Source organism: Seriola dumerili, unplaced genomic scaffold (assembly GCF_002260705.1).
Source record: "Seriola dumerili isolate Sdu_G_001 unplaced genomic scaffold, Sdu_1.0 BDQW01000068.1, whole genome shotgun sequence".
In the NCBI taxonomy this organism is placed as follows: domain Eukaryota; kingdom Metazoa; phylum Chordata; class Actinopteri; order Carangiformes; family Carangidae; genus Seriola; species Seriola dumerili.
The window spans coordinates 12,482,560-12,503,480 of NW_019174323.1; the positions used below are offsets into that span (position 1 = coordinate 12,482,560).

General features: G+C 42.9%; 2 protein-coding genes across 2 annotated transcripts; one reads left to right on the forward strand and one right to left on the reverse strand.

Annotated features, from left to right (window-relative positions):
• Positions 1 to 342: 342 nt before the first annotated feature.
• Positions 343 to 5,827, forward strand: metrn (meteorin, glial cell differentiation regulator). Its single transcript, XM_022743030.1, has 4 exons — positions 343 to 459; positions 1,168 to 1,601; positions 3,184 to 3,243; positions 3,942 to 5,827. Exons 1-4 carry the CDS (start codon positions 353 to 355, stop codon positions 4,253 to 4,255), a joined length of 915 nt encoding a protein of 304 aa, XP_022598751.1. The 5' UTR covers positions 343 to 352; the 3' UTR covers positions 4,256 to 5,827.
• Positions 5,828 to 7,335: 1,508 nt separating this feature from the next.
• ccdc78 (coiled-coil domain containing 78) lies at positions 7,336 to 20,740 on the reverse strand. The gene is made up of 18 exons (XM_022742347.1): positions 20,672 to 20,740; positions 20,059 to 20,190; positions 19,874 to 19,960; positions 19,252 to 19,608; positions 18,817 to 18,867; positions 18,585 to 18,673; positions 18,219 to 18,297; positions 17,930 to 18,055; positions 17,634 to 17,830; positions 16,790 to 16,964; positions 16,458 to 16,501; positions 16,290 to 16,371; positions 16,095 to 16,195; positions 9,325 to 9,346; positions 8,732 to 8,806; positions 8,472 to 8,616; positions 7,910 to 8,106; positions 7,336 to 7,533 (listed from the first exon to the last, which is right to left on the reverse strand). The coding sequence occupies exons 1-18, from the start codon at positions 20,738 to 20,740 to the stop codon at positions 7,336 to 7,338; spliced, it is 2,226 nt and encodes a 741-aa protein (XP_022598068.1).
• Between the last annotated feature and the right edge of the window lie 181 nt (positions 20,741 to 20,921).

A 20,921-nucleotide genomic window follows, 5' to 3' on the forward strand; every position in this document is an offset into this window, starting at 1 on the left:
ACTGTTACTCATTCTGCAGGTCAGACGTCCCTCCCCCCCTCGCGCTGTGTGAGTGGTTTAAAGTTTCTCTTGCAGCACTCTGATTGGCCCGTGAAGTTTTTCTGAGGGGGAATAACTTCACAGCTCTGCGCTCCCTGACGCACAGCAGCCCCGGGAGTTGAAGGCAGAGCTGTGAGAGTTTAGTAGTATTCTCTTATCTTACACGTCAGGGTAAGAGGATGCAAAATCATGGAGATTATCAGAGATAGAATAATAGTTGTTTTATAAAGATTTAGGACATCGCAGGTTTGGAATAATCTTTTTCTGACTTTTTTTTTTTTTTTTTTTTTTAAACTTTGCACCACTGACGAAAATGTCTGCTTTGGGGGTTTGGATTAACGCAGTTTGGATTTTACTTTTTGCCATTTTTGATGTGGCTCTTTCAAACTACTCCGAGGACCAGTGCAGCTGGAGAGGCAGGCAAGTGTTTCTAATTGTATCTCTGCTGTTTCTGCATTTGGCTGAATGAAAAGATGATTTTAAAAATGCCACTGAGAGATGCTACAGGTGGCACTGTATTTTGTATTTTATTGTTTGGTGTCAGAGTGAGTGAAGGACAATGCTGGTTTGAATGCATCACGTTGAGACTTGCCATTAGGCCGTAATTAAAATGTTTCTAGAGCTCTGCAGCGATAGCGCCTCCGGGCTGTCTGCAGGAGGCACAGAGGGTCCAGACAGACAGGAGACTGGAGGATTAATTCCGATACTTGCAGGAAACACGCATTGTGCATGCAGTTGTTGAAGTGCAGCTTCATCACAGCTATGTATGTTAAAATACATGCAGAGAATTAATGCATTTTCATAAAATTGGACCCTACAGATTATGTGAAGGGCCCCTGCTTCCACACAGCTGCCAGTAGGCGGCGCCTTCTCTGAATATGTCTTGATAAGTTCTATAGAAGCTGGAGTTTTTATTATTTTATTAAGTCATTTTGTATTTATACTAAATGCTTATTATAATTTTGGTTCAAGTTGCCTGTTTGCAGGGCTCACATTCAGTCAGTCCATCCTGCAGTGAGTCAGTACACTTCAGGGAAGTATCCACTGATGATGATGTTAGGGACTCTGGATAAATGATGGTGAAACCTTTACTCAGCTTCCTCTCCCTCTCTTCTTTCCTTCTCACAGTGGTTTGTCCCAGCAGCAGGGCAGCGTGGAGCAGATCTCCCTCCACTGCTCAGAGGGCACTCTAGACTGGCTGTACCCCAAAGGAGCCCTGCGCCTCACCCTCTCACCCCGCCTGCCCTCTGTGGCGGTGGGGCCCGGCGGCAGCAGCTCAGGCCTCATCACAGCCTGCGTCAAGCCCTCGGAGCAGTTCCACGGAGCCCAGCTCTACCTGGAGAGAGACGGTGTCCTGGAGCTGCTGGTAGGGGACCGCCTGGAGTCCTCTCCCCCGCCGAGGGTCCGGTGCTTCAGCCGCCTGCCTGGGGAGAGGGTGGCCCTGTTCCTGCAAGCTACACCTCACCAGGACATCAGCAGGAGGATCGCCTCCTTTCGCTACGAGCTGAGAGGGGACTGGACCGCTCGCCTGTCACTGGACTCCAACACCATCAGCAGTGAAGGTGAGCCAGTGAGGCACTAGTCAGCCAACTTAAGGTCAAATACACTTTGATTTGTTTTCTTCTTTCTAGTCAATGAATTAACTAGAAAGAGGAAATACAGAAGAACTTTTTCTTCTCAAACTATAATCTTTGTTAAGTTGCCATGTGAACGTCTGAAAGTTCACCTTGTTTCTTTATGGATGTCAAAAACTGTGGCTTCTTAGTCGCACAAAACTCTCATAAAAACTACCAAACTGTGGTCACAACCCTTTTTTTTCCTCCTTCCTGAAGAGTTTGGATGCAAGGTCTTACCCCACCAGTGACGATATTATACACCATAAAATTCTGCCTGTAGATGATTCATAATTCATAACAGGCCTCTGTGGGCTGGTTGGACTTTCCACGGCCCATGTAGAATGCAGAGAGGAGGAAGTGGCCAAACTTTCCCCAGAGGCGTGCTGGTTTGGAGTAGGAGACAGGGAGCTGTGGAGTGTGGAGGAGGAGGGGGGGGACAAAAGCACAGTATGTGGGGCTTTCTCCACAGTCCAGAGCCCTTTGAATGGGTGCCGCATGAGTATTCTGGGATTACTGCCGTCGCCTAGGCGATAGGGAGGCCTCTGCCCAGCTGAGATGCTCCCCTCTTTTGTTGAGCTGCCTCTCTGTGGGGAGACTTGTCTGTAGGAGTATACTCCCCCCTACATCTCTCTCTCTCTCTGTCCCACACACACACACACACACACACACACACACACACACACACACACACACACACACACACACACACACACACACACACACACACACACTGATTAGGTTTGGAAGGGGGTTTGCTCTGGACTAGAGAGGAAGGAATCTCATTTATCAAGAGGTTTTCACTAAGGAGGAGAATGTGTGGGGTGGGCAAGGGGCCTCCAAAGAACCACAAGGAGAACTTTAAAAAATGCCAGGACTTTTTGTCTAGCCACAATTCAGTCAAACCAGACAGCTAGAGCTTTGCTGGTTTGGTTTTTGTCCTTTTTTTTTTTTTTTTTTTTTTTTTTTTTTTTTTCCTGGCCATCTTAAATCCAGCTACAAATTTCAGGAAGGTGCACTGTATTTTTTTTATTTATTTTTTTAAGAAAATTCGTCAGGCCTTAGGTGAAAGGGAGCACTGAATGTTCTGGGAAGTGGGATTGTGTTGCTTTAAAAATCTTTGAAGTCCTCCCCGACTCCCTTCCTTGGCCCCTGTCTAGGCTTTGATGAGGTGTGACTGTAGACACCCTAAAAGGCTTTAGGGGGGGAAGTTTCATTTGGCCTTTAAATCGTCTAGGGTGGACGAGCCTTGCACCTTAAAGCTCCACTGGTCCTCCTCTGCCAACTGTAAAAGTAGCAGCTGTCTGTTACAACTCAGCGGTTGGTCTCTCCTTTGTTGCTCGTCTTTGCACAGAGTTTCAGGTCGGGATTCACATCTGACATTCCTGTGCATGTGATCTGGAAATGCGGCCTTTGGTTTCCAGAGGCTCAGTATAAGTATTAGCATATAGGTGTTTCCGAGCAGTTTAGAGAGTTTAGTGAGGTCACTAACCGATTCTCCCTCTCTTTTCTTTCTTTTTTCCCGCTCCAGATGCCTGCAGACCCTGCAACAACACAGAGATTCTGATGGCTGTTTGCACCAGTGACTTTGGTAAGTTACCTTTTTCCAACCCCTCCCCACCCTGTCTATGTAACATGTGAAAGACAGCAAAGAATGAAATCACTGAGAGTGCCCCCGCCTCAAATTCAGATAGGATTAACATATTAAACCAGACCACCAAATGGCAAGAAGTCCTTGCAGCAAAGCTACAGAAAGTAATGATTTCTACTCAGGATCGACAAATCGGTTGTGTCGAATCGGTTTAAAGGCAGAGCACCCCAGTGCCTGCAAATCCCCTCCTCTCAAAAGTGCAAAGGTTAAAGGTGAAACAGCAGCTCTCTGTATCCCCCAACACACACACACACACACACACACACAAACACACACACACACAGAGGAACTCCTACTGGAGGCGCTGTAGTGGACTAATCCCAACATCACCCCCTTAGAGAAAGAGCAGTGGGCTAATCTGCAGGCGTCTGATTGAGTTGTAATGGGACTGAGGAAAAGTTCAGCCAGCAAAGAAAGTCAGAGGGATTAGTGACCAGGCCTGGGCCTTCCAACGGCTTTACCATCAGTCGTTACCCCGCAGTGAACCACATCTCTAGCTGAAATAGGACACAGCAACATTTTCAAGATGATAAAAGCACAGTGAAGCATTTTATGTTAACATAAGTCAGAAGTGTGTGTTTGTAAAATAACCATAGAGATGAACTAGAAATGAACCTGAATGTTCTGTTGATCCACAGTGGTGCGCGGTAACATCCGTTCAGTGGCGGAAGACGAGAACTTGCGGGCAGCAGTGATCAAGGTCAGCGCCACGCGGGTGTTTCGTCAGAAGTACGCCCTGTTCACCGGCAACAGTCGCCTGACCAGCAAGGGTGAGATCAGGACTCTGCTGCAGTGTGGCGTCAAACCGGGGCCAGGCAGCTTCCTTTTCACCGGCAGGGTCCACTTTGGGGAGGCCTGGTTGGGCTGCGCTCCCCGCTACAAGGACTTCCAGCGGGCGTACACTATAGCCAAAGCAGCCCAGCAAATACCCTGTGAACTGCCTGTAGACTGAGTTCAAACTCTGCAGCGGCTCGTCTATCGCACAGAATCAAGGCTGTCCTCAAAGCCAGGCCAAACTCAGCCCTGCTCCATGTTTCGGAAAAAGCCACGATGCGCAACTGTCGGTCGATGTTGCCATGGCGCCACCGACGGGTATTCCCAAAGGACTGAGGAGTGAAATGGACTTTCCCAACACCATTTCAGTGCAATATGCACTCACCTGGTCCAAAAGACCTGGTGGAGTTGAGACATGAGAGACATGGTGGAAATAAAGATTAGAAGCATTTGGCATTGGACAGTTGTAGAAACAGTGATGCCATCATGCTGGTTCAGAGAAAATCTTTTGAAAAGCTTTCCATTCGGGATAAATTAAGTTAAGCCATTAATTCAGGCCTATTCAGAGTCATTGCTCAGAAACTCAGGAACATTTGTGAAAAGTTCTACAGAAAAGCTTCCTGCCTTTTAGCTGGTGTCCTGGTGAGGCTACACTGAGGCTACCTTCTTTACCACAGTGTTTTTGTGCAGAAAATGTCTGACCATGGGACGGTGATTTTTTTGGTTACCCCTGTACTGGGGTCATCCTCAGTGTTACTATTACTAAGGAGATTATTAAAATAAAGGAAATATTAAAAATTATATATTTGCACTGATTAAGGAAAGGGAATGATCTGGAAAGTGTGATGCTGCAAGCACTGAAAACCAAAAAAAAATAAAAAAGCAACTATATGTAGCATAGTGGAGCAAGTAAGAATTTAATATATGTACAGACAATGTGAGCACATACAGTAGTAACACGAAGCTAAGGCTACCTTTCACAGCTCCATATAGTGCTGAAAGCACTTTCACATTCTAGCCAACTCTGAGATTGTGTTTAGGGAAGGAGACGCAGACTCATTTTTTATAAGATCATATGTTTCATTTCAATAGCAAGCAATATTTCTTTAAAATTGGATTGTATTTGACTTTAAGCAGAGTTATTTAAAATGATGTTGGTTGCAGGAGTCTTGCCAAAGCAGTTACAAGTTTAGTTGTTGTCATGTCATTCACTGCTCTCTCCTGATGTTGCTGTATATTGCTAGAAATTAAAACTAAGAAGCAATTTTTTTTTTGGTTTGAAAGTAAAACAAGCCAGCTTTTTATTAAACATTCGACAACAGCCATTCATAACAGAAGTCTGGTGTTATCATGTACTAGAAAGATGAGTGTAAAGATGGAGATATATATAGAGATAAATGTCAAAATCCAACTTTTGGTGGAAAAATAAATGACTACACTGGAGAAGGCTCGCTCAAAAGAAACAAAATATGCATTTAATGTATACAGTTCTGTTCTGTAAAGTGATGTCATATGTAATGTGCACTATATCAGCAAGGGGAAAGGGGTTCATACCAAATTACCATGATATGCTGAAGCGGTATGTCTTAAATGCGTACACTGCCATTTTGCTGTTTTATTTTTCATGTGAATTTATGTGAATATCAATGTGAATGTAAATATGTTAATAAGAAATTTCTAGAAACAATGGCATGAAAAAGGCCTGTGGAAAAAAAAAACAACTGTGTCTCAGTATTGTGGATTATTTTTATGTTTGTCTGTGTTATTAAAATATACTGTGAGAAAACACTCCTGATGTATTTATTTTCTTCTCACTTATATTCACTTTGAACTGATTCTTTAAGGCTTTTTAATTCAACAGGATCATTTCATGCTCCATAACCCTCTCACTCAGCACATAAAAATGTTTAAGCTACATTAGAGTATGTGGCTCCAAACGTTTCTACCATGGTAAACTTTTCTCAGACATAAGTCACTTCAAGTGCCCATGAATCACATCCCTGAAAGCGCAGAACAAATGGCGTGCCGGAGAGAGCGAGAGGGCCTAAAAGGCAGAGAGATTTAGGGAGTGTTTAGGACCCTGAGGGCGTTTGGACGGGGAAGGAGGTAGAAAACAGTGGTTGGAATTCTGTTGTCCTCAGCCTCCCATTTTCAGGATTCAGGAAGCAATAAATTGCCATTAAGGGAGAGGCATGGCAGACTCGGCTGAGCTGAGGTGCCACACAGTCGCTCACTTTATCCTGACCATGTGTACACAAGGACACAATCAAACCAAATCTGTTTTCCACTCTGGTCCACCGTACCCCTTCAGCCTGGAGCAAAAGTTTAGACTTAATCTATATATCTGTTACCTGTCATGGCTGACTATGGTACATTTTCTGCTTCGAACAGATGAGGGTAGATAATAAACACCCATATCACTGGACCTCTATGATAAATTCACCACCTGTTTCTCCTTCTTGCAAAATTCTGCATAAACTTGTACTGCACACACCTCGGTAAAATCTCAGATTTACTGCACGCAGTAAAAGAGCAGCTGGGGAATTTACATGGTGTTTAGGTTAAATGTAAAAGAATCACAAAAGCTCGACATGCCTACCATGTCTGGCCAGCTATCTCCCATAGAAACCCTGACACTGGTTTGCCACTGCATCAGTAGTTTGTGTGAGTGAACCTCCAACCTCCCCAGCTATTTACTGCCTCAGTGCTCCTTTAAAACATCCCGTAGCTGGGGGCCCCCGAGCTGCTCAACCCTGTACACACGGACACTCCTCTGCCCCCCTCCCTTCCAGTCCATCTGAGGTTACTGCTGCAGGGCTGATAAAGCCAAAACAAAGAGCACTCAAATTATACTCCCTCAACTAATACATCATGTGACATTTTGACAAAGCTCAACTTCCTGCATTATTGTCATTTCTTTGTGACCCCAGCATGAACCCCTAAAAACGGCAGTATGAATGTCAGTGTAGCCACAGTGACACAGCTTGGTTTAGCACTTACTATTAAAGAGATTAAAGTTAATTACACTGAGTACAATCCAGATAAAACAGAAAAAATATTTTAAATCAACTGTGTCAACAGAAGATTTGATCAAGGTCCTGAAAACACATTTCTGTGATGGATTCGAACTTCTGATTATATTGCACACTGGTAATGAGGCGTGTGCTTGTTCAACGCTGAGGAGGTTTTCATTGGTTTTTGCGGAACGCTAAAGACCCAACAAACCCTCCTCCACCATCCACCCTGCTCCTCTCTTTATTATGTCCTGTTGTGCGGCTGAGGTGAGGTATGGACACAGCAAAGCGGGAAACACTCAGGAAAGTGGAAGCCAAAGCGATGGGAGAGTTGTTGGGTGTGGACTTCCGTCAGTCCCTGGGGGAGTTTGAGGGAAGTGGCCAGAGACAAAGCTCGAGAGATGAGAGGGGCAGACGGGGGCAAAGTGCTCCTGGACACTCCCTTGTAGTCCAGCACAACAACACCACACCTAGCACACAGGTCCTGTGCTTGTTATTCAACTATATAAAGATTCATAAATCAGACCTGCAAAATTAGACTTGTATCCAAACTGATACAAGCCTATTAATATTCAAGTTCCTTGTTTTTCTATCAGCTTTTTATTCTGTTTGTTCTCAATTAGTCAAATCTGAAAAGAGTTTCTTTCCCCTTTGGGTTGTTCACAGGAACATCCACTCATTTTCTTCAAAATACCCTCTTCGTGTTCATCTCTGCTCTACAGCCTGATCTCTCTCACAGCTTCTCACACTCATCCTTCACCTGGCTCTCTCTCTCTCTCTCTCTCTGATTCATGGCTTCATCATCCAGTCTTTCCCACCGCATGGTCCACAGCTGCTGGGTTGTAGCGCTGTTGTGGAACCAAAACATTGGTTGCGATGCCCTGACATACACTTCTACATACACTCTGAATCTCAAATCTCTCGCCTTGTGCCAAAAGATACTTGAGGTTTCTGAATGACTGAATCTCTGCAGCTTTTCCACTGCTTTCCTTTTCCAGTGATTTCCCTCTTGTTGCTGAGTGGCAGATGAGAAAGAGGTTCGTGTTCGTTATGTGCTTTGACAGTTTACATTCCAACTGTTCCTCAAACACTTCAGGACGAGACATAACAATCCAAGGTTCCCATTAAAATACACAATTTCCATCTTTAAAGCCCTATTTATTAAAGATAACTTTAAAATTTAAAGGTAAATATGAGCGTCTCTGTTGATTTGGTGTACGTGGTTTTAACCCATAGTGTATGAGATTACGTAAAAAGCCACAGGGGGAAAGAGAATGTCATGGGGCTTCTGTGCAGCTTCTGCATGAACAATATTAGTAAGAAGTGATGGAGAAACAGCTGTGGGTTTGTTTCCACATAAACAATTGCTGGTAATCCAACCAAACATCGGTGGCTGCGCATCCTGGTGCGTCTCCATCAGCTCAGCACCAGCTGAGAGTGCAGCAGTGCATGACGTTCTCGACCACACTTTGGCATCCCAGAATCCCAGCTGACGATTTCTGGTTCCCATAACACTCTCGCACAGCTGGGAGTGATGATTCACAAATGGAAACTGTGAATGTTCAGGTCTGAGAACACGATAACTTGCTATGCACTAATTCTCATGCGAAGGAAATGCCAGCCATTATCGAGCCACGCACTTCTTCGCGCCCTGCTCCTACTTTACCCTCCTCGGCGCAGTAAGTTTTGTAAGGCACAAACTCGTACTGGTCTTTCTGTAGCGAGCAATTGGCGACAAGCGATGCGTAAAGAGTAACCTCTATTCACCGAGCAGGGTGACAGAGGGAGAGAGAAACGTGGTCAGCTTTAAAGTGGAGTGGGCAGTTTGGGTGGGTTGAGAGGTCAAGGCAGAATAGAGAACAAGTGTAGAGCGGTGCAAGAGCATGTTTATCTGGCCATGTTATCCCTCTGAAGTACTGAAGGGAGGAGAGCGAGGAGCCTCCTTTGTTCCTCAAGAGCCTGCAGATGGCTGTAATCCCTTCCAAAATGCGCACTGAAAATCAATCAAGACAGGGTGGACATGGTGTATGAGTGTGGAGGCGGGCGACACTTTTCTCAGGGAGGGGGTCCTGCAAAGAAACACAAGTTGGGTCAAACAAGCGTCTTTGGTGATTTCCCGCCAAAAAAAAAAAGTATTGTAAGGAAAGACAGAAGGAGTGAATTGCGACCCCCTCCGATGAAGGCCCGCTCGCTACCCCTCCGTTTGAGCTCAACACAGCTGCCATCTCCTCACCGTATCCTGGGGCTGACATCGCCTGCAGGGGGTACAACCACAAAAACCTCCCAACACTGACATTATACTGTAATAAGGCTACTTAGAGACAGTCACTGTGGCAGGACGAGGGGAAACAGGCTCACACGATACTCAACAGAAAAGTGTCAACCTCATAGTGGTAAGAGGAAAAGTCAGGGGGATCACCAAAGTGTGAAGGATTCATCCTCTGGAGAGAATAAATGTCTGGACCAAAAAGGTGGGTCAAATGACCGACCAACCGACATACAGCCCCAAGTGAGTGTGGCTAAAAATGTAAATATTCATTAGTATTAATTAAAATATTACTGATCATCATATGATCTTTTCCTACAGGTCGTTTCCTACACTTCCTTCTATGCTAAAATTCTCATCTCTAAGCTGAACTTGTAATACAATGGCATAACAATGACTCCTCATGAGGTGACGTCATCCCTCTGGATACTAAAACCCCAGACTGAGAGTCTACCCACTGCTAGGTAGCACAGCTGTCTTTTGAAGGGCTCTCCAACCCTGCCAATTAACCACCAGGATTATGGTTTACTGACAAAAACCTGTGCGATTGTCCACACAAAAGGGAGAAACTTCCCTGGCAGATCAGTTCAGTTCTTCTCTCACTACCTGCCACCCACCTCTGTTTGTCCAATCTAATCCTGCAGTACTGACGCACAGCCCAGCCTCCCCTGTTGTACCTGTTTTTTGTTTTTTTGGGGGTTTTTTTGCCTGTTATCTTTCTCCTCGGAGCAGTCGTTTTAGGTTACCTCCTCAGAGACATATAGCACTGTGCCCTATTGTTCGAAATGTTTATTAAGGAAAGAGGTAGGCAGGAACGAAACTGCCACTCACAGTGGTTTTGTTATGTTACTAGTATCTCCTTGCATTTTTCTCCTGCATTTCTCATCTTCAGGGCAAGATTTGTCAACAGATACTCCTGGTGCGCTGTGCTGCGAAATATGTGAAAACATGATGATTTGTACCAGGTTCACCATGAAACTCTTGCAGGTGTCCATTTATTAGTATTAATAGACAAATATATTACTTGATATAGACATTTTTTGTCAGATATCATCAATGCATGCTTACGTTCTCACCTCTGCACCCTTGGCCGATGACTGTGTGAGATGGGAGTGAATGTCAGAGGGTTCGTTTTGGAAAGTTACAGAAATTATTGGGGGTTTCTGACTATTTTCATCCATCTACCAAACACTTTGTTTGGAGTTTAATGGTGCTGTTACTTATTACCCAAAATGTTTTGCTGCCATGTTGCATTGTGGTCTTTTGAGGCAACTGTTGGATTTCTTTCAGCCTAGAGAGAAGCTGCTACATTATTAAGTTAAGCATTAACTTTTGGTTTCAAATCATCAAAACAACCTCAAACACCTTTAAAACTGAATAGTCAATATGTTGCTATGACTTATTTCTCTATGTTTAGCCAGTTGGGAATAAGAAAATTGAAAAACCGAGATACTTCAAGCACGGTTTCGTGGTGGAGTCCACCATGAGGATAGTTTAAGTTTTAGTGCTGAGGTTTTGATATATCCACCTATGAAAATTCTGCTGCAACCCCAATACAATGAAGAAAAGAGGAATTTGTTCCTCTGACCATTAGATAAATAAATTTGAATAACTCAGGTTAATCCACAGATCGAACTTTTCAACTCTCAAGAGTTTTCACAGCAACAATTTCCATGTGAAATGCCATTTAAATGTCATTTTCAATGCTTTGAGCACCATAAAGAAAATTCCAGTCACCAATAAAGTATTAGATATAACCAGGAGACAAATATCTTAAATCCGTAGCACATATAGCTTAATAAAGAGAAAAACATGTCTTTTTAGAAATGAGATGAACTGACCCTTTAACAGCGTGGAATCGCGGGATAGTGTGCGACGTGTAGGATTCTTTAACATTAATGACATGACACTTTTAAGCTACATACTCCAGTCATGGTGGAATGTGACTAAGCAATGCTAAGTGGCTGCTAGGAGCACTTTTCATGTTGGATCGAGTGAAAAGAAAAAGAAGCAGAGAAACTCGTGAAGCCAATTATGCATCAGATGTGCTGACAGTCGGGCTTGCATGTTTATATTTCTACAAAGTGCACTCGCACATTGTGCATCAGCCCAGCCGCTGTGGCCTGTCTGATGTGTCAGAAGCTCCAGAGCTTTCCTCTCCCTTCGCTCTACGCTCATTCCAGGGGAACATGTGCGCTGGAATTCTCCCCCAATTAAGACAGGGATTAGCCGGGTCCACTGTGGGAACCGGCCGAGTGTGGGAAAGCAGAGGGTCTGTCCCTCTCTCCTTCCCTCACCGACACTCAGCCTCATTTTCACTCGCTCTTGTTCATCAAGCTGCCTCCCTCCCCTGTCTTTCTCACCCCTACTGTAACTCTTCCTCCCCTCTTTTCTCACCCTATATTCTAGACTTTTTTTTCTTTCCACACTCACATTTTCATCACTTTTTTTTTTACCTTTAGTAGCTCACTCTGTTAACCCTCACCCCGAGAATCCATTTTTCATTGTTTCCCCCTCTCATCTTTATAATTATGCACACTGATCCCCTTTATTTTTTTCTTCTTTTCATTCTTTTTTTTCCCCTTCTCGTAGCCACCCAGAATCTCCATAGCTTTCAGTCCTAATTCTTCAAGGTTTTCTGAAGTGCACGGTTCTTCTGTGCTCCCCTCTCCTGCCCCTTCCCTCCTCCCTCTTAATGCCTCTCCAGCCTTCATACTGAAAGCTTGTCTGGAGGGAAGCTGGGGACTCTTGCATGAATAGTCTGAGACTGTCAGACTGAAAGAGGGGGCGAAAAGACAGCTCATCAGAAAAGAAAAGACAGGTGTCTCATAAAACAGAGTTACAGACAGTTTATGTTGGCGTTTTTTTCGCTCATTAATTAATATCCAATGCAGCAAGCTCAAAATGTATCTTAATACATGTTAGTATCATGGGAGGAGCACTGGCTAAACATCCATGGGAACGTCCTGGTTAAACTTCATGCTCACTTTTTCATTGTCACTGCATTTCTTTCTCATGATCTTGCATTACTCTGACTATCACATCGGATTCCTCTCCCACTGCCTCCACATTCCTCGTACTCAGTGTCACCTTTTCTTCCCGGTTCCCACTCTCCCTCTCCTTTCCTTGTGTTCCCATAAATCCCTTCCCTGTGCACTCCTCCACACAAGGCTTGTCCGTTCCAATTATGGCAGGGCCGTCCAGCCCCCCGGCTCACACACTCTGCACACACAGCCCGCTCTCATTAAGCCTGTATCAATTAGGCATTAACCTCCTAAAACAAAGGGCCTCTTGACGAGCGGCCCATCGCAGGCCATGTGAGGTACTTCCTCTGCATCGCTCCACCCCGCTTCCCATCCTCAGAATGACACATTCATCCAACCTTTTTCCCACTGTGCTGGTCACACAACAAATCTGGGCCCAAAGTAACAACAAAACGGACGAGAGCGGAGAAAGAATCAAATGTTTAGTTGCAGTTGTAATGTTGATTAGGTCAGGGTCCTTACAGTATAATGATTTCACACAAACCAGAATGCTTGAGTTTTATATTGATTTGACTTGACCTTCACAGATCAGCAATCTCCGTGATAGAGAGTGAAAATGCTCAAATGTTTTTTCTCTTCTTTTTTTTAACCCGACAAGCATAACATAGTATTGAATAACATAAAACATTAGTTTGAACGTGCACAGTAAAACCCAGTTGTTTTATTTCACATGCCAAAAAAGGGATCATATATTTTTGTAAGAGACAGAAAGTAAAGGAAAACAAACAATTCTTTGTGGAGACGAGAGCCTGACATGAGGGGTATGAATGTGAAGTGAACGTAAAATTTACCAATAAAAGATGATGATATAAAATGATTATGTTAGAAGCATTTCAGTGGTTGAGAATCAGGAATCATTATTTTTGAAAAGTGCTGGACAGGGACGTACTACAGAAGCAACACCTGAATGAAACCTTTAATCTCTGTGAAGGTTAAAATGTTCAGTTCTGATGAGACAATCAGAAAGGAGTAAATCTGACACAATGGCACTTGTAGACTGTATTATACTGAAGGACAAAATGCTTGGTTCCACAAAGACATCATTATAAACGCATCACTGTAACGACCATGTAATAGCAACTTCATAGTAATATTTTGATCCTAATGCTCTGTAACCCATATAGACATAATTGATACAAAGATCAGATTTATACAACATTTTGAGTGATAAAATGTGATTGTATAAACAGTAAATAAGTACTGAATATATTAATATTTTAAATACAGTTTTGAGAGGATCAGAGGAAAACTGATCTGTGACATCTGTAATGGTAGGATGGTGGTGTCTGACAAGTGTAAAAAGCAGATTTTATGCCTGTGTGTGTTTTATTGGCTGTACTGTAGCTTGTGGGTACAGTGGTGGACCAAGATGCGCTCCACTTTCAGTAAGATGATAAATAATTCATACCTTATAACTCAAATCACTGCTTCAGATAAACAGGATTATCAGAAGTAGGTTTAAGTCTTTTTAAAAAATGAAATAGTGAACGTGTGTTAATAATACACGTACGATAATATCATGATGGCAGATGTTAGGTCTTGTGGATCTTTTGTTTATCATGTCATGTGGTAAATGTGTTTTTGTGTGCTTTTGTACAGTTATGGTTACAGACTCTCTCTCTCTCTCCACCTCCTCTACAGAGGGTTATTAACACAGCACAGAAAATCACCGGCTGCTCTCTTCCCTCACTCCAAGACATTGCAAACACCTGCCACCTGTCCAGAGCCAAAAAAACATTATCAAAGACTGTTCTCACCCTGGCTACCACCTGATTGACCCTCTGCCCTCAGGTAGACGCTACAGGTCATTAAAAACTCGGACCACGGGTTGCCCTGGTGGCTCACCTGGTAGAGCTCGTACCGCGGAGGCTTAGTCCTGACTTACATGCTCCAATCAGGAGCCAACACTCGTACAGACAAAATACACAATAAACAGAGAAGATTAATATGACTGATAGCATTCTTTTTTTTCCTCTTAAAATTTTCCATGGATATCACAATAATATCATCATCGTGAATTCTTTTGGCCACGATAATAGTGTAGTGAAAATCTGATATCATGACAGCCCTACTTGGTTGTTTGACTGAACTCAGTGCTGTTATCCTAGCAACAGTGCTACTGTGATAACTGCAGATGATCTCGCCAATCCCTCCTTTTTGTGGGACTTTTTTTATACATTATTTGAATAATATTTTTTGCAATATTTTTTAGCGTTTCATAGAGAAATTATCATTTAAATGAAGGGCTTTTTGTTGCCACATTTATTAGACCAAAAAGATTGGCACATTGCCTTGGGGACCAGCTGTGGTGCACCAGATAAACTCCTACTACAATGCATTTGTAATGTTACAATTTCTACTCCTTTTCTTGCTTTTTGTTTACTCAGAGTACATTTCATTTGTACAAGTTTGCAGAGGCCTCTGCAGACACATCACCTCTCTGTCTTTGTTGGCGGAGCAGCAAAGAACAACCTGGTTTTGATTTTCCCACAGATCTGCCGGTGAGAGGAGTGGTCCCCAGCACCCAGCGCTTTGGCACAGTGACTATGTTGGCACAGACCCAAGCTGAACACCCCCCACCCCTTTTCCCAGGGCCCTGGGAGTGTAATACATTACTAACAAAATCCCACTTCCCATTCCTCTCAAACTTTCACACCCCTGCTAACCCCCTCCCATGGCTGGCATGCCCCCTGAAAAGGGGATTGGGGTGACATGTCTATGCCTTTCCATCTCCTCTTCTTTTCCCAACATTCCCCTGAGTATTTTTGCTTCAACTTTTTCCAACATATAGCTTTGTTTTGATCAAGTTTGGATCAAACTTTTCAATTAATGCCACATTTAAAAGGACACTTTATTTTTAAAGTTATATCAGCTGTCAGCTATGACAGGAAACCCAGCCACCAAAACACACTAGAGAGAAATAAGCAGACCCTTTCACTGTGAAAGGGATTTAAAGGGAATAGTTGACCATTCAAACCAACACTGGGGTTATAAATATGAACCTTCATTCTGGAAAAAGCCTGGCTTGTTTGCGCCACAGTTCTCAGCACGGCACTGAGGGAAAGTATTCACAGGCGTGTATGTGTCTGGGTAACATGTAATGACATTATTCTCACCAGGGTGACCCCCTCATTGTCACCGCGCTTTCTTCTCCCGAGCTCGTGAAATTGACATAAGCTTTACAAACATTCCAGGCATTTTTTTCTCAAGGCCGGATTTCTTTGGGGGCCTTTCATAGAGAAAACCACCAGTATGAGCAGCACCACCTAGTGATAGTGTAAAAGCACCAAGGATTCACACATCAAGTTTAAATGCTTCAAAACAGCTTATTCGGTTAGATTTATATTGAGTATCCATTTAAACAGGAATTAGAGCTGCTTACAATCACTGATTTATGTATGATGTCACAGAAATACATATTTAAGATTACAATTTAAATTTCAAATGACATATATGTGAGATTTTTAGCTTCAGTGCAATCTCATTATTCTGCAGTATATGACTGGAGTTCAGTTTTCAGTTTTCTTAATGGAGAGATGAATTAGCCCTTCGGGAACGCCCCACTTCCTGTATCCCGTGCAGTCTGCGGAGATGTGTGATCTCCTGTTTATACCTGCAGGTAGCGGGTAAGTTCAATATAACACTCAAATTGAAATTTAAACATTATATGACTTACATCAGTGACTTCCTGACCTGCCCAGGTGGTTGTCAATGTAGTCCTGCAACTCCAACACCTGCGCCTCTGCAACTGTAGCTCTGGTGATGAGAAGGGCGCGCTCCTTCTCAGAGCTCACCTTTTTGAAGGAAGAAAAGCTTCAAATCACCTTTATCACATAAAAGATTCTTCATATTGAGAATGCCATCAAACAATCTAAAAGTTTTGTTTACCAGTGTAGAGTCTGTGATTTCCTTCAGTTGTTTCCTTATGTCCAGCCAGGAATCCTCACATGTCTGCTCCTGTCTTGCCGGCCTAATAAAGTTACATGATTGTTTTTAAGACACACTCCACAGCTGATGATGTTTTGTCATTTGATTAAATACAAAAAGGACACTCACTCCTGACAGCTTAAGTTCTGAACGGGCATCCTGAGGGCAGCCACCTGGAACAGAAAAGTCAGAGTGAAGGTCTTGAATCACCATAAACACATAAATTCATGTAAACCAAATAAAGGAACATCGGTGCTGTTACATGATCTGCAATCCACCTCTGCAACAATAGTCCTTTATGTTGCTGCAGGACATTGTGACAGTTCAAACATTCTTTGGCTTTAAAATAGGGGAAGCATGGACACAAAGAAGAATCCCCCACAGACCAAATACAAGCATTCACCAGACAAAACAAAGGCAGATTGATCCACTTCAAAGCAGTCATCTTTCTTTTATACTACCTTCTCCTGGGCCGCCAGCAGCTGACCCTCCAGCCTCGCCTTGTCCTGACGAAGGTGCTGCAGCTCGTTCTCAGTTTCATCTCTCAGCTCAGTGGGCTCCAGGCTGAAGTGGGCCTCTGGAGGTCCAGGGTCAAGACCACTCTCTGGTTTGGCCAACATCTGCTCCCTCTGAACCCTAATATCATTATATATGGTGTGGTGGTATTCTATTTTATCCTTGTTGCCTATGTAACAAATATATGTTATTATCCAAAAAATATTATAGAAAATACATCAATCAGCACTGGTGACATGCTAATTCATTGTGATGTACATGAGTACCAAATTGTAGCTAAATAGCAGTAGAAAATAGTCCCCAGCTAAAAAAAGCTATTTACTTGGCTTGTTGCTAAGTGTCACAAACAGGATAAGAAAGTCAGAAAGCATTGGGAGATCCATTACTGCATAGTTATTTTTTGTCTTTTCATGGGATTTGTTGACAAAAACATAAATATACAGTAATGGCGGAGTCATGCTTTATGGATGGAGTCATTGTTAATATGATAGCAGTGCTGGTAAAGGTAACACGTTTCATCAAAAGTTGAACACTAGAGTGGCAGTTATGGACTCTTGAAATCTTTTCTGTTACCTACTAATTACATCGTATTATCTACATATTACATTATCATTATTAATACATCATCACTAAAATTATGACACTTCTGATGTTTGGAGATTTAATCATCTTGCCTCAGTTTAGCGAGTCAGTTTGTTTAGCTCAATATGTATATTAAGTTTTAGGATCATATTTATGCAGATGGTGAATAAATGTAATTATTGACAATTAAACAGACATTAGTGTTACCTGTATGCAATAAGGAGGGCATGATGGCTCTTGGTGATCTTCTGTAGTCTCTTCTTAAAGGAGCGAGCAGCAGAGGCGAGCTGTTCCTCCCTGACCCTGTAGGATGAACGCACATCCTGAAGCATGCTTTCCACAAACGCCCTCATCTTAGTTCCCTCTGAAGGAGTTTTACCATCTCCAAGCCCATCAATGTAGCCCTGGATTAAAAGATGCACAAATGAATGATACACTAAGATGGACTTGTCATTATCTTACTTTATCAAAGATTTCAGTGCTTTGTGTTCACTGCTACTCACAGCTATGTCCTGTATATAGCACACCAGCCTTGCACGGTATTCCTCATTCAGCTCTTTGACTTGAAGCTGCAGCTTTGAGTTCTGCTCTTCTACCTCCTTCACTTGGCTCTGAGAGCACATCAGGGCCTTGGATGAAAAAGACGAATTTCAATTCCAACACATTTCCACCATTTTTAACCTGCTATTGAAATTGTAATAACATTTATTTAGAAGCTGCAAAACAGTGATAGTATCTACAATAACTTCAGCAATGTCCTGTAAATCAGTATCTGGGACTGTTCATGCTCACCGCACTCTGCTCAGATACTTTCTGCTGGCTATTATGGATGGCTCTCTTGTTCTCCTGCTGCTCTTTACCCATAGCCACCCTGGTGACCAAACACAGGCTCAACCACAAAAGAGTAGTGACCAAAATCCATGGACAGCCACATCACACGAGCAAGCAAAGAGACCACATCACACACACACACACAGTAAATAAAACCAGAGCAAAAATCAAAGAGCAAACCACAGAGCAGATGCATGTGGGATGAACGCTGGGACATATATCCTGAGATGGGTTTGGCTGTTTGATGACTGGAAATGGAAAGATAATGATGTTTCATTTTGATGAGGCTTGTGCAGCAGTAAATGACAAACATTCTTTGGCCCTCACACTTTCTCCTCCAGTTTCTTCTGCTGCTCCTCGTAACTGTTCTTCATTTTCTCCAACATGTCTTTGATCTCCTCTTGGTTCCCAAGAAGCTGTGTGACAACAGATGAATGGCAGGGTATAGGGAGCAGCTACTGAAGCTGTACTTAGATAGTTTACTGATACATGTAAAAGATACATGCTGACCACTGTTCCCAAAAATGAATTACATTGTATTTTATGCAGAAATACTCACTGTTTTTTCCATAGTTTTTTGCTCCTTGTCCAGTGCTGCCAGATCCTCAGGCTGTTAACACAATCATATAAAACGGAGCCTTACATTTCAAATAGTGAAAATATTCAACTTTGAAGATTAAGTTTAACCCAAAACAAAAGCCCAATCAAAATATTTTACATACAGTCTTTTTACTGTACCCAAAAGGCATTACATCTTATGCTAACAAGGCTTTATTTGCAAGTAAAACACAGGAAATCATGAGGGAAATGTTAGACATTTGCACCCTGAGGTAAATCATTTGGCGTTGGTTGCACAAACAGTTTGAGCATCATGTTCTGCTTATGTTGGAGCTGTAAGAGTCTCAGCAGAGTGTCAGTGATGACTGAACTTTAATTTTGATGCGAATGATTCCATTAAAGTACCACTATTAATACAGCTAATGCACTTTCTAACCTTGACCCTGTTACATGACATGCGTCTGATCAAGACCTGCACCCTGTCCAGCTCTCCATGAAGGCCCTGGGTGGTAGTCTTGACGCTCTGCTGCTGCTCCGCCAGCTGCCTGCGGAGGGCGTCCTGGGCCTGGGCCAGTGCCAGCAGCTCAGCACTCAGCTCCTCACTCTGGGCCAGCTCTTTATCATGGGCCTCAGCCAGCACCAGGTAGTTCTTCTTCAGAGTGTTATACTCTTCTGTCAGGCCTTGACCGCTCTTCTCTCCCACTCTCAGACGAGCCTCAGCTGACTGGAGTTCCCTTGATAGCTTGTCTCGCTCCATCTCGAGCTCTGCTATCACACCGTCTTGGTTCAGTATCTAACCAGGGGAAAGAAAGTGCAGCACAGACAGGAAGGAAAAAAAAGGACAGATAAGTGTGTTTGTGAAAATACAAACAACTTTTGTTACTATTGGTGCGGGATATTTCAAGTAATTATATGTATGAGTGGAATTGAGCAGCTTTTTTGCACATTTGCTCTTACCTAGAGAATTTTTAATTCTTATGATACTGATCAAATAGAGGCTTAAATTTTACCCTCTTTTTTAAAAATTTAACACTACATCACTTTAAGCCAACCGTCACCTTGTTTTTCAGCTCAAACGTCTCCTCCTCAAAGTGCTCTCTCATCTTGTTGGTCTGAATTTTCTCCTCCACAAGCTCCTTAGATATCTGAAAGATGGGACAGAGAAAGCAAATCCCTCTGGTGCTCTACTGAATACATACACTGAACCTTTACTTAATGCTTAACACAGGTTTGTGTACTCTACCTTCAGTTTTTGCTCTTCACTCTGGACCAGCCTGCAGGACAGATCTGTGTTGGAGCTGGCCAGGTGGCCCAGTCTGCTCTCCAGGTAGCCCACTTTGGTGAAAAGCCGTTCATTTTTGTCTCGTAGCTGAGGCTGAAGTGAGGTGACAAAGGTACATGCCACCTTAAATTTACTCACATGTTGACTGTATTGGTAAGACTTTACTTTAGGTCCCTGTATTAAGCATTAAAAGGTATTACAATTATAAATGGCTTATAATACTCTACCATGTTGCCTATTTCTATGAAAATACAAGAATATTTCAAAGTGTTTATTAATGCAGAGTAATTAACCTCCCTATCTGGGTGCCTACTGGAGGAGTTACAGTTGTTGGCAAATACATTAATAAACTTATATCTGCTTACAACTATTGTGGTAATCATTTATTACATGTGTATATATACTGCTTATAAATTAAAAGTACTGCATTATATACCATAGGGACTATTTTGCTAGCTTTTCCTTTAGCTTAGCATTACTTCATTAGCCAAATACCAGGCCAAAATTAACCTATTATAATTTTGAGGGGTGAAAAGTAGGATTAACCACTGCACATTAAGAGGACTATACTTACATTTTCCTCTATAAGAGCTTGAAGTCGCTCCTGAAGTTCATCTGAAGTTGACTGGTCCTGAGTGTCCATCTTTATTCAGTGGCTGCATAAATGGTACCCACTGTATCCACCAACAATATGTTGCCATGGTTCAGAAACACAAACAAAACCGGGCCTGGCCTGGACACTGTTTTTTTTCGGTCGTACTCCATTTGATACCTAAGACTGTTTATTTATTTTAACAACTTTGCCACAAAAGCCGCTGCAAACT

Bases quoted from the DNA above. Each gene is read 5' to 3' on its own strand.
- metrn (XM_022743030.1), top strand. From the start codon at position 353: ATGTCTGCTTTGGGGGTTTGGATTAACGCAGTTTGGATTTTACTTTTT. The intron at 460-1,167 runs GCAAGTGTTTCT...TCCTTCTCACAG, and splicing joins CAGTGCAGCTGGAGAGGCAG to TGGTTTGTCCCAGCAGCAGG. The intron at 3,244-3,941 runs GTAAGTTACCTT...GTTGATCCACAG, and splicing joins TGTTTGCACCAGTGACTTTG to TGGTGCGCGGTAACATCCGT.
- ccdc78 (XM_022742347.1), bottom strand. From the start codon at position 20,740: ATGGACACTCAGGACCAGTCAACTTCAGATGAACTTCAGGAGCGACTT. The intron at 19,961-20,058 runs GTAGAGTACACA...CCCATCTTTCAG, and splicing joins GTGAAGAGCAAAAACTGAAG to ATATCTAAGGAGCTTGTGGA. The intron at 16,196-16,289 runs GTAAACAAAACT...TCCTTCAAAAAG, and splicing joins AAATCACAGACTCTACACTG to GTGAGCTCTGAGAAGGAGCG.